The 17,039-nt window shown below is 38.4% G+C and overlaps 1 protein-coding gene across 29 annotated transcripts in view; it reads left to right on the forward strand.

The window, feature by feature from the left end:
- The window catches only part of crfb1 (cytokine receptor family member b1), a 109,937-nt gene extending 93,061 nt beyond the window's left edge, over nucleotides 1-16,876 (forward strand). For 26 of the 29 annotated variants that reach the window (XM_051907055.1, XM_051907061.1, XM_051907063.1 and 23 more), the window contains 4 exons: nucleotides 5,039-5,198; nucleotides 11,151-11,275; nucleotides 12,190-12,366; nucleotides 15,460-16,876. In XM_051907055.1, coding sequence (XP_051763015.1) covers nucleotides 5,039-5,198; nucleotides 11,151-11,275; nucleotides 12,190-12,366; nucleotides 15,460-16,089 — 1,092 coding nt within the window. In that variant the 3' untranslated portion in view covers nucleotides 16,090-16,876. Of the gene's footprint in view, nucleotides 1-5,038; nucleotides 5,199-8,421; nucleotides 8,752-11,150; nucleotides 11,276-12,189; nucleotides 12,367-15,459 lie in introns of those variants that run through there. The other 3 variants (XM_051907070.1, XM_051907041.1, XM_051907073.1) reach the window with 2 other exon arrangements.
- The last annotated feature ends 163 nt before the right edge of the window (nucleotides 16,877-17,039 follow it).

Genomic DNA, 17,039 nt, shown 5'->3' on the forward strand with positions numbered 1-17,039 from the left:
GCTCTCTACACACTGTTCTAAAGCTAATCTGAAGGCCACATGAAGTTTGGAGGTCTGTAGCTATTGACTCTGCAGAAAGTTGGCGACTTCTGCGCACTGTGCGTATCAGCATTCCCTGACCCCACTCTTTGGTTTTACGTGGCCTAGCACTTCGTGGCTGAGTTGCTGTTGTTCCCAATTTCTTCCACTTTGTTATGATACCACTAACAGTTGGCCGTGGAATATTTAGTAGTGAGGAAATTTCACTAATGGACTTATTGCACAGGTGGCAACCTATCACGGTACCACGCTTGAATTCACTGAGCTCCTGAGAGCGACCCATTCTTTCACAAATGTTTGTAGAAGCAGTCTGCATGCCTAGGTGCTTGATTTTATACACCTGTGGCCATGGAAGTGATTGGAACACCTGAATTCAATGATTTGGAGGGGTGTCCCAATATTTTTGGCAATATAGTGTACATTTTATATATATATATATATATATCTCTCAACTCTTTCCCCACCAGTGTTTAAAAAATAATTGCCAGACAGCTTCAGCATTTTTTTCATCCTTTTTACAAAGGCTTCATGGCCCCAGAATATTTTGTTGTATGAATATCTGTAAGCAATATATCAAAAGAAAGAACAGACACCCTGCTGAAAAAAAAAAAGTCTTATTCTAGCTTCATGCATCCCTTTTTTAATCAACATTTGGGTAATTTAAAAAAGAAACATGTTGAGCAAATGGACGTCAATGGATGCGTTCTCACAAATGAAGGAAAATTCTGTCAATGGCGGGGAAAGAGTTAAAAATTGTCTTAGGTTCGCACACTTTACATGTTATTTTGGTGTTTATAGTGAGATAATAATGTTAATCACCGGCTTTGGAACATTGTTTTCTCGGTAGCCCGATTTTTGTTTGGACATTGTGCATATTGCATCTGTCTTGACTTGAAACACCACAACTTGACCGCTTCGCTCCTTTCCGCCGAGTCCGCTGCCCCTTACAGCCAAATAGCATTTGGCATCATTCCTAAACAACCAATAAAATCATCCAAATTGCGTGCATGCTGTGCATAGGGCGGGGGAGGCGCCGTCGACATAGACGTGTGTGTGTGTGTGTGTGTGGGTGTGGGTGCCGATTGATTCTGCCGAAGCTTGTCTAAATAGCAAGGATGAGAATATTGCGCGCAGCCGCAGACAGATATTTCACAACTAAAAAACAATAACGATAATATTTTAAGATATTCGAGGGCAGGGCGGCCAGGGCCCCTCACATGCCAGGGCCCTATGCACTCAGTCACCCCTTTCCCCCCACCTATGACGCCCCTGATTATATATACTACCGTTCTAAAGATTGTTTAATGTTTTTGAATGTTTTTTCTTTTTTTGTGTGAATCATGATTCACTGCGATTCAAAAGTTTGGGTTAAGTAAGATTTTTAAAAAGGAAAGAAAGAAAATAATACTTTAATTCAATAAAGGCACATTAAATAGATGCTGAAATAAATGCATTAAATAAATAGCTGAAAATAGGTTTTCAACATTGATAATAATAATAAATGATCTTAGAATGATTTCTGAAGGATCCTGTGACACTGAAGACTAGAGTTATGATGCTGAAAATTCAGCTTTGATAACAGGAATAAATTACATTTTAACATACATTCACATAGAAACGAGTTCTTTTAAATGGTAATAATATTTTACAATATTACTGTTCCCATTCAGTCAGTCACGTTCCATGTTACGTCAACACTGTTGTGATGGTGCCTCGCCTGCGAGACCAATCACCTCCAAGTGCTACAAAAACAAACCAATAGACATTGGCCAGTGAGATTTACATGCCGAGTCACACCTACCCGGACATATGGGTATAAATAGGACCGACATGCTCACTTTATTCATACTTTGCTTCAGAGCCAAGCGGTTGTCAAGCAATCGCTCATTTCTAATCACCTGCAAAAGAGTGCAAATTTTCAAATAGAGCAAAAAAGCGATTTTATTTTTATTTTTATTTTTTGCATTCACAGCTCGTGGGTTCTACTCGGCTGGCGTGAAGGCGCATTCCAGCGGTGTGTGCGTTCAGTGTGCTGGGCACAGACAGCGCAGTTTTCATCCCTGAGCGTTTCGGCTGAAAGAGCAGTTCCCTAAAAGAGCAAGCACGGGTGATCAGCGTCTTTTTAAAAATGTCTTTTCATCCATGTGTTTCTGGATGCGTAGTTTCCTGACCTCATCTGACGGCCACAATCGCTGTCTCACATGCCTGGGCAAACAGCATGCTGAGAGAGCGCTTGTGGATGGTACATGCCCTTACTACAAGGTCATGTTTATGTTGGCTTTGAAGTTGAGACTCTTTACGGAGGCACAAGTCCCCTCTGCTGCGACCCAGGCCCCTGCCACTTTTCTCAGTAGAGCCTCAGGTCTGGTTAGCACTCTGGGAGATCTGAGGATTACAGTGGGAGCTTCTTCGTCATGTCTGCCCCCACGAACCTCTCACTCCTCTAGCACGCCATGTGCCATCGAGTTGCAGAATGTTGGTGTGGATCCTTCATAAGAGACACCTTGTATCTCATGTGGCGCTCCGGATGATGATCGGATGTCGATCGCTGCATCGGAGAGTGGCCTTTTGTCCTCTGGAGAGGATGAGGATGCTAAGCTGCCCCCCTCTGGGGTGGTTACTCATTGGGCTCTAGTGGAACCCTCCACCGTGTCCCGAGCGATTGCGGCTGGACAGTTGGTTCCTGGCTACTCCAGTGTCTTTCTTCCCGGAGGTTCAGAAAACGTGGAAGGTACATTTCCTGCCTGAAGCCGTTCTTCTGCCTCCTCCCCTCTCACTACCCTCGAAGGTGAAGCCGCCAAGGTTTACATGGACATTTCACAGGTGGAGCGTGCAATTGCGGTGCACTTGTGCCCGCAGTCTGCCGCCACCTGGCGTAATCGTCTGTGCCTCCCGTCAAAGGCGATGGCAGCCCTGGCTGCTTAGGCTTACTCTGCCACTGGACGGGCTGCCTTCACCCTGCATGTCCATCAGGCAAAAGCTCTTAAAGAGCTGTATGAGGGTAGTTCTGAGCCGGGGTCATTTCAGGAGTTGCACACAGCTACTGACCTTGCCCTCCCGGCGACGAAAGTCACGGCGCCCAGACAATGTCCACCCTGGTGGTCCACGCGCACGTTTTTGTGTGTGTGTGTGTGTGTGTGTGTGTGTGTGTGTGTACTCATCCGAAGTGCGTACATAGAGAGCCACATCACAGTTGCGCGTAAATTCTCTTTCAAGCCTTGCACCTAAATGGACAAATTCACACAAAAAATGTCAACATGCCCATCTTAGCAAGTATCCTAACAAATATAGTAGGTTATGTCTTAAGAGAAAAACGAGACCGACAACGCATGTGTATCAGTATCAGTGTACTTGATCTTTGAATTATGTCTTAATGGGACAGCAGTCTAATATTCCTGCTTTGTGTTTTAATGTTAATCAAACGAGAAAAGACGAAGAAATCACTCTTGACTGAATAGCTTTTGTAATTTCAATAATGTTTCAACTTTATTTAATTATTCAAAGAAGTTGCTATTTTATAATTGATTACTTTATTCAATTTCTGTACTTGAAAGCTGTTAGATACCTGAAAAACCTGTAAAGCATTGTTTATTTTATTTGCATCTTATCTCTCATGTATTTATTTGTGCTATATCTTGTAGTTAGATTATTTGTTTTATTTTCTTAATTTGATAAAGAAAATAATATTTAATATTAAAATAATATTTTTTACTGAACATAGCACATACCGAACTGTACCGAAAACCGTGACACTAAAACCGTGATACAAACCGAATTAGTAAATACTGACAGTAGTTTTTTAACACCAAAAGAGGGTTTGCGCTTGCTCAAACTGTTAGTAAATCTGGCCCTTAATCTTTTACATTTGGCCACATCTTTATGATCGAAATGCTACAGCCACTGTCATTTCTTGAACAAGAATACGTGGACATCAAAACATGCAAACTCAGAGCGAGGGTTTGAACTTTTATTTTGAAATAGCAATGAACAGTTTGCATATTTAGAAACATATTGATGTATTCTGTGTTGGCGTAGGTTTATAAATGTTTAACCTTACAAATCTGATGAAATGCCGCACATTTTGTTCCCAGATGAACGTTATAAGCAACCCAAACTAACCTGCAAGGGCATATAATTATTCATATAATTATTTAATTCAATCACAATGATGGTTTTAATATAATGGTTTTAATAAATGGTTTTAATATATTGTGCAGCATTTGAAAACAGTGTAATAAAGCGGTTCATGGATTCTCATCTGTGGAATGAGCCACTTCCGGTATTTTGCCGGTTACACAACACGGGTAAATTGCAGTTGAGGAGTTTAATTAAATTTGAGTACTAAATTTTAAAAAAAGAACCATGACAGCCCTAATTGAAATATTAACGTGGAATCTTAAGGGTAAATATTTTATGTTGAAGAGATTCAGCTGACTAATCTGAATGAATCTGCCATATCAATGTCCAACTCAATCACTTGCATTTGTCCATCTAATGCACTTTATTTCTTTATCCATTCATATTATCCAATTAGTAGATGTGTTAGTTTCACTAATTCACTTTATTGTGTTGTCCTTCTGTTGATAATACAGAAAGTGGCTCTACAACTGATTCAGTATCTAATAAATCCTTCAGATAGGTCAGCTGACAAATTAAATTTAATTTACATCCCTTTTATTTATGTTGTGTTCCAGGGAAAGTTAAGGTTGTACGGTCAGCATCAGTCACCGCTACTCCTTATCACTGTGTTTGATCCAGCATTTATTTATTTTCAAATTAATTCACTGTTTTACAGGTTTCATGAGATTCACCCAATATTGAGCTCTAGGCTGGTTGAGATCACTTTGTAAAGAATTAAGATTATAAATCTAGATTTTAAGATATTACAAAATTATTTAATAATTCAACATAGTTTAATTTAATCAATGTTTAAACTATATTTGTAAAGTCACATCAGCTGAATTTCTCAAGTCTTTTACTGTTGTCTTGTTAAACCTAGGCCAACCATATCTCTGTATCGAGTAAACAGCATGTCCTGCAGAATCTTCAGCCTGGTGATCAGTACTGTGTAAAAGTTCTTCCCCTAGTCACCCCCAATCCCAACACTCGATCTTCTGATTGGCAGTGTGAATACACTAGTAAAGAGGAGCCCAGAGGAGGTAAGAGAAATTTCAGCTCTAAATACAGTGCCCTCCACTAATATTAAATATGAGCAAATATGAGTAAATATGAGCAAAGGTGGCTGTGAAAATGAATCTGCATTGTTTATCTTTTTGATTTTTAATTTAAAAAATTCACAAAATTCTAACCTTTAATTAAAGTAAAACAATTGAAAGTGGGGGGTGGGGGGTAATCTCATTATGAAATAAATGTTTTTCCCCAATGCATGTTGGCCACAATTATTGGCACCCCTAAAAATTCTTATGAGTAAAATATATCTCTAAAGTATATTCCCATTCATATTTAAAAAAATTTTTTTTAGCACACCAGGGTGATCATGAACATGAAATTGTCCAGCCATGACATGACTTCCTGTTCCACAGGAGTATAAACATGAGGAAACACAAAGGCCAAATTCCCTTAATCATTCATCACAATAAGTAAAACCAAAGAATATAGTTCTGATGTGCAGCAAAAGATTGTTGAGCTTCACAAAATAGAAAATGGCTGTAAGAAAATAGCTAAAGCATTGAAAATCCCCATTTCCACCATCAGGTCAACAATTAAGAAGTTCCAGTCAATTAAAGATGTTACAAATCTGCCTGGAAGAGTTTTAGTGGCCAAAGACTCTCCAAGGATCACAGCTGGAGAACTGCAGAGATTAGCTGAGTCTTGAGTCTCAGAAAACCTAAAAAAAATTATCAAACAGCACACAAGTTGTTCGGGAGGGTTTCAAGAAAAATCCTCTGCTCTCATCCAGAAACAATCTCCAGCATATTCAATTGTCAGACACAACTGGAACTTCAAACGGGACCAGCTTCTATGGTCAGATGAAACTAAAAAAAGCTTTTTGGCAGCAAACCCACCAGATAGGTTTGGTGCACACATGGATAAAAAGTCCCCCGTGCCCACGGTTAAATCAGGGTATCCGCGGGGCATTAAAAAGCATTAAAAGTCATTAAATGGATTTTGCGAAAATTAAGGCCTTAAATGGCATTAAAAAGCATTAAATTTTATTTCTACAGGCATTAAATTTTTTTTAGATAGTTTTGAAGAAAAATAATACTACCAGTTTATATTGAATATAGCCTTCATAATTAATAACTTTGAGGGGGCTTTCACACTGGGCTCGTTTGCCGCGGTCCGAGCCTGGGCACGATTGTTCCCGGTGCCCCCCGCAGCGTTGGTCTGGTTTCACACTCAAATTGATTCTGTCAAACCCTGGTGCGTCATCACAGACGTGCAAGGCACATGACAGAAACCAGAACGCGGGTCAATAAATTTTTTTTTTTTTTTTATTAATGTGTTGCTATTATGTGCAGCTGAGTAAACGACACTTGTGTTTACTTCATGTGTGTCGCATGTAGACGGTTTTCCGCTGTTTGCAAGCAGCCTATTTTGAGGAGACAGCTGATTGCCATTCATTTGCCACTCTGATTGCACTCGCAAAGCGCGAATACACTGCATGCGTACTCCTGTTCGAATCCAAGATAAATCAACACTGTCATCTCTTACATGTGTTTTATTTAAGTAAATACATTACAATCGGCGAAAATGCATGCGCAGGTTACTTTACTTCCTGAACAAGTGCGCACCCGAGTCCGTGTTGCGTTCATATTCACGCGAATCGTGACACAGTTCCAGTGCAATCGAACTCAGACCACCTCCTTTAGGTAGTCTTGGGTTCGGTACCCTGGTGTGTACCCGGGTTTGCATGACAGCTTTCACATTAGCGATTTTTCATGCAAACCCTGCCCCGTTTCGAACTAAACTGCCAGTGTGAAAGCTGTCGTAAAATATGTACATTGGTGTGATACACACACAGAACCAGTTTGGTAATTGCCTCCGGCCAATGCAAAATTGCCGTAACACCGTTTTGGACAGCGGCGGGCTGGGACCTGGAGATGGAAGGTTGAATCAGTGTTGCCAACTTAGTGACTTTTCAGACCCCTTTTGCGACTTTTTTCCAAGAAAGCGCGTTGTGACAATTATACTTGTTAACCTGATCTAGCTTCCGAGACACACCGGTACTGCCGCACGAGTCCGAGATTTTGCTTGCTTTCACCTCTCTCTCTGCGTCTGCTCTTCAGTGAGTGGCTGAGAGGAGCAGCGCATTCAGTTGAGGATGTGCGCTTTGTCAGAGAACAAATAAAATATATATTGCTTCTAACCTGAGTGATTATTTTACGTGTACGTATAGCCAAAATCACAGCAACTGTCTTTATCTTATGTGTATTATGATTTTGTCAGACAACGTCTCAATTATAAATCAGGATTTAGCGCTGGTTTAACATGTCAGGGCTCGACACTAACGCTTGTCAATTAGTCCAGGATAAGTGGATTTTTTTGAAGGGGCAAGTGAAAGGGAATTTTACTTGCCTGGCTGGACAAGGACCTGATTAAAACGTCAATACAAAAAAAAAAAAAAACACTCACCCTGCATCCCAATGTGCATACTATCCGCTCTAAATAGTATTGAATATTAATAATGTTACACACTATTTAGGATGGATAGAATGTTCATCAAGATGCAGGCTCAGCCTTGTTTTCGTTACTGAATGATTCAGCAATTTGAAGCATTTTGAGTCAAAGATTCAATGACCCATTCATAAACAACTGCCTCATTCATTAATCAGTCAGCCACTGGAATGAATCGTTTAAATGAATGACTCACTTATTAAGACAGTTACATGACGCCACCTACTGGTGGTTTAGTTTAATTTTTAAAAGTATAATTTCCCCCCAACATTTACAATCCCATAACATTATTTAATGCAGTTGAAAACTGGTAAGGCGCTGTTTTACTCGTACAAGTGAATGACAAGGCTTAATGTCGAGCCCTGTATGTAGTCTTAATGGGCCGCGTTTCAGTCACCATTTCATATAGTCTGACAACAAAAACAGAAAAACATATAGATGAAACAATTTTATTTGGAATTTGGCTGTAATAAAATATATTATGTGAGCAAAAAGGGTAGCAGCAGAGAAGCAAACAAATGTAAAGGGCTGACACTTGACAGAATGCGAATACAACAATGACATGATGAATATTCTAATTGCCGTATGACGTCATCTATCGACATTTACTGACATATATATATATGGCATTAAAAATTTAAAAATTGGCATTAAAAAGCATTAAATTAGATTTGATGAAACCTGCAGAAACCCTGTAAATATACTGCTGGATCTTTAATGTTGTGGGCCTATTTTCTCCTGGAGGTCCTGGACATCTTGTTCAGAAACATGGCATCATGGATTCTATCAAATACCAACAGAAAAAAAATCAAAACCTGACCGCTTCTGCTAGAAATCCAATAATGGGCCGTGGTTGGATCTTCCATCAGGACAATGATCCAAAACAAACATCAAAACCAACACAAACATGAACAAAATGAGCACAAAATGAAGCTTCTGCCATGGCCGTCCCAGTGAAATGAGTGGAGTAAACTGAAGAGAAGCACCACCAACATGGAGCTGGGAATCTGAAGGATCTGTAGAGATTCTGCATGAAGGAATGTTCTCTGATCTCTTGTCAGGTGTTCTCCAAACTCATCAGGCATTATAGGTGAAGACTCAGAGATGTTATCTTGGGAAAAGGGCGTTACAATAATTGGGTGCCAATAATTGAGGCCAACGTGAACTAGAGAAAAACATTTATTTTATAATGAGATTTTCCCCCCATTTTCAATTGTTGTCCTTCAATGAAAGGTTAGATTTTGTGAATTTTTTAAATAAAAGATCAAAAGGATAAACATTGCAGATTTATTTTCACAGCCGCCTTTGCTCATATTTATCAAGGGTGTCAATATTAGTGGAGGGCACTGTATATAACACTAGTCATCCTCTATGAGAGCGTAGTCAACAGCAATCCGCGAAGGCTTGCAGAGACATTATATAGCAGAAGAGGCCACTGATGTTTTCCATGCTTCAACATTTGGCCAGTGAACTTACACCGCTGTGATTCAATAAGACTTCAGTATGTCTGTAAAAGAGAGTTTCCCCGTAGTGTCAGCTACTGATGCAATACTGAGTGAACCAAACTCCAAAGAGAACTATAGGCTTACTTGTCAATGTCATCATTGACTCAGTTTTTATTAAGATCTACTATTGAGTTACTACTAGTAAAAAGTCTAATTTGAGGGCTCTGTAATAAGAGTTCATGTTCAATATATATTTCATGTCTTAAAAGAACATGTAGATATGTGTAATTCAATTATATCTATATCTCTGTGATTAAAATTATTACTAGTAATAATTCACTTTTGACCATTCAGATTTACATTTCTGATATCAAATTAAAGTTAAATAATCTTTCAAAGTGTTTTTGTAGGGATCATCTTTACTCTAGTAAGAATAAAATAGGAACTAGTAATAATTTTAAAATGCAATACAATCGAAATTATGAGCTGACAATGTAATTACAGATAACATTAAATTGATTATTATTAGTAAAAATGTAAATAAAGGGGTTTGAAGAGAAAAGGTGTATTATTAAAATAGAGTATTTAAGAATAAACATAACAATATAATAATAAGATAATATAAATATATATATATATATATATATATATATATATATTTTTTTTTTTTTTTTTTTTACAGAAAACAAATTTTTACGAAAAACTGCAGGGTTCCCTGTTATTATTTTTCCTATATTTTACCCAAAATAGAATTGAGTGAGCATTACTGAGCGCTAAACATTCATACTGGAAGCCACTGGGCACCCTCATGCAGAAACTCAAAATAAACTCAGCGAAGTAATATAATGACCAAAAGTGCCCAAAGTATAGCCTACTTCTCTTTTTTGCGTACGCGAGGGTCAGCGTACAGTGCGTGTGACACGCATTTTGTCATCAGAAGAGTATGTGCATACTGTAGTATAATAATTATAAAACTATTATAATGCAATGCGTATCGACAAAACATTTATCACTGAATATAGAATACCATAAAATGATATATTGTCTGCCTCATTCTGTGAGAAGCCACATCAGCTCACAAAAGAAAATTTCAAACACTCGACCGATGATATGAAGCAAGTAAAAACATGTTATTAACCATTGTCTTTTGTTAGACAACATGTTTATGTTTTGCATTGCAAATTTGGCAAGATGTTTTATGCATATTGCTTTTTCAAATGCACGGTTGCACGTTATAAGTGACTCAAACTCGCAGTGCTTTCAGAGATGGAGCGGCATTTACTACTGATCACAGAGACACTCTTCACTAACATGCTGTGCTATATTTATTTAATTTAAAAAAAAAAAAAAAAAAAAAAAAAAAAAACGCCTTTGTGATTTCATAATCATACTGAGCCAAATTGTGATTTCGGTTTAAATTCGATTAATCGTGCAGCCATAATTATCAGTTCTGTTGTGCATATGATGTGTTTTAATAGTAAAAATGCAAGTTGCAAAGCTCTATAATGTTGTAAATTGACAGTTTTTAGAAGTCATAACATTTGTTGATAACTAATTCAAGTGTTCTACATATGGATTTTTCAGAGTAGAAATTCACTTGTTGAGCTCATGAATTGGATTTGTAACACTGAACAGCTTACTATAGTAGTGATAAGACAAGCCATAAACTCCCTGTGAGGAAAGACATCAGAGGAAAAAAAACAAAACAGTGTTTCTAGAACTTCGAGTTCAGAATTGGCTCAAAATTTGAGCTGTATGTGGCGCTATATAGTTTCAGTAAGAAACACCAAAGTTGGTCAGAGGTCTGTTGAGACGCACTCCAATCAGTGTGCCAAATTTCACAACTTTATACCATATGGTTCTATGGGTTGCTGTGGATTCTTGTTCATAAGAACAATCAGTCCAAAATACAGTAGAGCTACAGTATGCATGTTTTTGTAAGTCACATTGCATTGCAAGCATCTGCTAAAATGACTAAATGTAATGTGTAAATGTTTTTGATTGTTTTGTATGTTTGTCTCTCTGCAGCGTTATATTTAATGAGTTGGTCACTGGGAGCAGCAGTGTCAGGTTTATGTGTGCTGGTGTTGGCTTTGAGTCTGTTTTACACTGGGTCTCTATGTAAGCTGAAGACCCCTTTTCCTAAATCACTGGTAAGACCCTGTCTGCATTCGGATACAGCATTTGATACATTTCATCAGAAATTTTTTATACATTTTCATTTACATCATTAGTTTTTCTTACCTTGTAGAACCTTTGTTTTAGAACTGGTTATGCCTGGTTCTCATCCAATAGTGTCAGTGCAGTCAAAACAATAATACTGATATTGAACTGTTGTAAAAAAAAAAAAAAAAAAATCAATTTTATTATTAATAATAGAGTGAACCTTCTAACCACAAGTCGAGAGCTGCAGTTCCAAGCACACAACTTTGCAGTGCTGTGTGAGAATGTTCGTTGGAATTGTGGCTTTGTGAAACACTGAATTGATGAACTGTGTTGGTAACGATGGAGCTTGCGACCATAGTTTGCTAATGATGCTTTTGGGAAATGTACCCCAGGCTGGTTGAAAGCCCATTAACTGTTCCTTGCTCAGAATTGACACAAGGTGTTTTTATGATCTCAACACTTCAGTGTCTCTTTTGTGGAAGAAACACAACATGAAGGCAAGCAGGTTAGCAAGATAACATTACTCACCATCACTTATATCCATCACGTTATCACAATATTGTAAAGTTAATCATGCATAATCATGCATATCAATGCCAATAGTGGGAAAAGTCCCCTCTGGAGTCTGAGGTGTTTTTTACCCTGGAGTGTTTTGACATGCCCTGACATTCGTGTTTATTTCAGTTACTTAGATCATATCAATGTATTTAGTATAAACTGTGCTACAATAATATGTGAGCAAATGTGTATGTACATAATGAGAATCAGTTCAAGTGTGTCCAAACCTTTGACTAGTAGAGTTGGAGCAAAAACCATGAGTTTGTCTAAGTCTCATGTATCCTGCTGCCACATATAATGACTCTTTCTCTCTGTTTTGCTGTTGTTGTTTTTTCTCATTTAGAGTAACATCGTTCAAGCCCAGTATCTGATTCCTGAACAGACATTCTGTGAGAGAGTGACATCAACTGAGGCTCAGTTGATTAGTCCATCTAAAAATTATCCCACCAGAAACAACAACCCACTGAATGTGGAGGAAGGTTCAGAAAACCAGCAACATGAGGAAAACTATGTCAACAAGGTCTGTTTGATGCCTGTTTCTTAAAAAATTCCAATTGATAAAGAACTACAATATGACCCTAACAACTGTGAACTTAATTCCTTAATTTGTTAATTGCTATTTTTAGGGCCCGAGCGCCAAAGTGCGAGGACCCTATTGGATTTCCTCCTTTTATTATTATTATTATTAGGGCCCGAGCACTGATGGTGTGAGGACCCTATTGGAATTGCTCCGTTTATTATTATTCCACTTCTTCTTCTTCTTCTTCTTCTTCTTCGTCTTCTCCCAAATGAATCGCATTTATGAGGGCCTAAACGTGCTCGAAAACTCATGAAACTTTGCACATGCATCAGAAGTGGTGAAAATTTACGTCTGTTATGGGTCTCAGAATTAGGTGTGGCAAAATGGCTCGATAGTGCAACCTACAAAATTTCAACGAAGTGCCCCTTGCACCACGTTTCACGTACAGGTATGACATTCAGTAGACATATGTAACAGCCCAATCCCTACAAAAAAGTCTCCTGGTGCAAAGTCTGAAAACCAACAGGAAGTCAGATATCTTGAATTTTGTCTGCAAAATTTGTGTACTTTTTGCCATTTCCAGACATTGTACTTTAACGAACTCCTCCTAGAGCTTTTATCAGATCAACATCATATTTGGTCAGTCTAATCTTAAGGCCTTAGCGATGTTAAATCGCAAAGATCTTGAGTTTTCACTAAAGGGCGTGTCCGTGGCGGCCTGACAAAGTCTGATGTTTCACCATGAAAGAGGAAGCTGTTGTAACTCAAGCATACAATGTCTGATCTGCACCAAACTTCACATGTGTGATAAGAGTCCTGGCCTAAAGACATCTATATGCCAATATTCAGTTCGTCATAGCGCCACTTGCTGGCAACAGAAAATGGCATGCTTTACACTGTCATTCACTCCCAAAAACACTTTTCAATATGCCATGAAGTACCAAACACACTAGAAACATGTTAAATCATGAAACACTTGGTGAAGTGCTAATATATGTGATTAACGCCACGAAACAAGAAGTTGTTGTAACTCAGGCATACAATGTCCAATCTGCTCCAAAATTCACAGGTTTGATAATAGTCCTGGCCTGAAGTCATCTACATGGCAATATTCAGTTACGGTCAAAGCGCCACCTGTTGGCAGCAGGAAATGTAGCACTTTGAAATGACTTGGCCATAATTTTCCTGTATTTACTCACTTACATACATGTTACCCACTCTTCACTGTTTTCCTAAGGCCAGCAGGTGGCGGTGAGCCCAGGTGCGAGGGCCCTTTCATCGCTGCTTGCAGCTTTAATTATTATTATTTTTCTCCAAAGTGAATCGCATTTTTGAGGGCCTGAACATGCTCGAAAACTCATGAAACTTTGCACACGCATCAGAAGTGGTGAAAATTTACGTCTGTTATGGGTTTCAGAATTGGGCGGGGCAAAATGGCTCGATAGCGCCACCTAATGAAGTGCCCCTCGCGCTACATTTCACATAGATTTTGAAATTCAGTACACACGTTTAACAGCCAAATACCTACAAAAAAATCTCTTGGAGCAAAATCTGAAACTGAACAGGAAGTCAGATATTTTGAATTAACTTGCCATTTTTTGCCATTTCCAGACGTTGTACTTTAACGAACTCCTCCTAGAGCTTTAATCAGATCAATGTCATATTTGGTCAGTCTAATCTAAAGGCCTTTGCGACGTTAAATTGCGAAGATCTAGATTTTTCACTGAAGGGTGTGTCCGTGGTGGCCTGACAAAGTTCGATGTTTCGCCATGAAACAGGAAGTTCTTGTAACTTGGGTATACAATGTCAGATCTGCCCCAAACTTCACATGTTTTATTAGCGTAGTGACCTGAAGACATTTTCATGACAATGTATAGTTACAGTCATAGTGCCACCTGTGGGCAACAGGAAATAACATGTTTTACACTGTGATTATCTCCTCATAGAGATTTAACCAGATCAACATCATATGTTGTCAGTCTAATCTTAAGACCTTAGTGATAAATATCAAAGGTCTTGAGTTTTCGTTGGAGGGCGTGTCCGTGGCGGCCTGACAAAGTCTGATGTTTCGCCATGAAAGAGGAAGCTGTTGTAACTCAGGCATACTATGTCTGATGTGCCTCACACTTCACATGTGTGATAAGAGTCCTGGCCTAAAGACATCTATATGACAATATTCAGTTAGTCGTAGCGCCACCTGCTGGCAACAGGAAATAGCATGCTTTACACTGTAATTCACTCCCTGAAACACATTTTAATATGCCAAGAAGTTCCAAACATACTAGAAACACGTTAAATCATGCAACACTTGGCTGAGTGCTAATGTTTGCGATTAACGACATGAAACAGGAAGTTGTTGTAACTCAGGCATACAATGTCCGATCTGCTCCAAACTTCACCTGTTCGATAATAGTCCTGGCCTGAAGACATCAACATGGCAATATTCAATTACGCTCAAAGCGCCACCTTTTGGCAGCAGAAAGTCTGGCACTTTGAAATGGCTTTGCCATAATTCTCCTGTATTTACTCGCTTACATGCATGTTGGCCACTGTTCACTTTTTCCTGAGGCCAACGGGTGGCGGTGAGCCCGGGTGCGAGGGCCCTTTCATCGCTGCTTGCAGCTTTAATATTAATTTAGAATAGCGTGTATATTTGTTTACAACTGATTGTTGTATATTAGGCCTTCTAAAGCAAAGTGATGCATTTGTGTAAGAAAAATATCCATATTTAACAAGCTATAAAATAAAATAACTAGCTTCTGGCAGACCGCCTTCCGTATTTAATTTATGAAGAAAGTGTAACGCCTCTTGCGGTTCAAAATGCTTATACTACATCCTACACCTTCTGTATTTAACTTACGAAAACAATGCAACGTCAGTTATGCTTTTTTTTCCTAAGTTGAATACGCATTATGCAAATGATCTGATAGCAGTCAATAACAGTTGAGAGTTGTAGTTCCTTTACTTGGGTGGGCCATGACAGTGGCACAGACCATTTCTACTCACTCAACCATTTATTTTTTTTTTTTTATTTTTTTACACTGCCACTATGGAACATGTTTATTGAAAGTTCATCTACTGTTGTTCTCACAGGCTGACACAGAGGATGAGGAAGACTATGATGAAGAGGATGAAGGCAACTACAGGGGTTGTGTAATTGGTAACAGTGGTTCGGAAACTAATAAAAGCAAAGAGAAGGCTGTAGTTTCAACTTTGCCTCTCCATAACAGTTCTGGGATCTACCATGCAAAGAAAGCAGCCATGGAAGAAATACATCATGATGAACTTGAGTGTAAAAAGGAATTCATGTCAGAAGTGTTTGAAGAAAGAAATAGACATATTGAAGTCAAAAGTACTCATTTAGAATCAAAGGGGAATGAAGATGGTTCGGGGAACATCAACTTGTTTTCAGTCACTTTGAGGGCTCTGGGACCACAGGATGATTTGGATGAGGAAGAGGTGTGTAAACCTCTGCTACCCAAATCAGTCCTAGATTTATCTACATCTCACATCTCTGTACAGGAAGAACAGACAGAAGAGTTTCTACTTGATGCAAAAGAGATGCACAGACAGCTTTGTGTACCTATACAGACAGAAATGACATCAGATGTGGAAGAGGAGACAACATCAGGATATATGGTGACCCATACAGGAAGCATGTATGAACAAAATAGGACAATGTCAGAAGAGACAGATTGTGACACAGACTATATAACACGGTAAAGACAAGAATATTTATGTAAAGACTTTCAGAATTTAATGAACTTGCCTGGGGGGCTATCATATAATTAAGCAGATAATTATTACCTTTGCATAATTTAGTGAAAGTCATGGAAAGATCAGCATTAAATGAAGAACAAAGATGCAACAACATGTTGGTGATGACACTGGTAATAAATTGCAAGTCAATGAGCAAGAAATAAAAGAGTATATGATATCATTTTGTGAAGAGATGTAAATTTTTTAGATTCATATGTAAAATAATCTATTTTAAGATGATATGCTGGGAATTTTCTAAATAAAGCTGTTATGTAAAAGAGTGTAGTTTTACAAGTTTTTCAGGCAAGAACATAGTGTTTAATATCAAATCTGGTTTATTTATAAAGATAGAGCCTTTTTGAAAATTTGCTGAAAAGTTTTCGGAATTGTGAGGTCGGGCCGATCACGGAGCACGCATGTACCCGCCGAGAACAGCCTTATCTCGGCAAGTCCTTCTGACATTTGCCGCTGACTCTGATGTATCTGTTGTGGAGATATAATTCATTTTGGATATAACAGCCAATCTTTGGTCTATTATTTGTTCCTGGGAAAATTGTTTTGACTGAGGTCAAAGTTAAGTTTTATAATTTTATATTTTATTTAACTGAAATGTCGTACTAGTGCACTGACTTTGTAGCCTACTTTTGACTGAATTGTTTGCAAGTATATTTTCTATTGTACAAATGTCTTATATTATGGCTATTTTTGTTCATTAAATATTACTGTTCAATAAAAATATTTTGTATAAATACTTGGTATTAAGAAACGTCTGTGTATTAGTGTTGGGGATTTTTCGGCGACTTCAATGCAGTCACATTGTTATGCACAAGGAGATTATTTTTAACATTACACACCACCTTACAAGGCTAATCCAACATGCAAAGCAGCATGTGGTTACGCTAAATCTGACACTT

Source organism: Ctenopharyngodon idella, chromosome 9 (assembly GCF_019924925.1).
Source record: "Ctenopharyngodon idella isolate HZGC_01 chromosome 9, HZGC01, whole genome shotgun sequence".
NCBI lineage: Eukaryota > Metazoa > Chordata > Actinopteri > Cypriniformes > Xenocyprididae > Ctenopharyngodon > Ctenopharyngodon idella.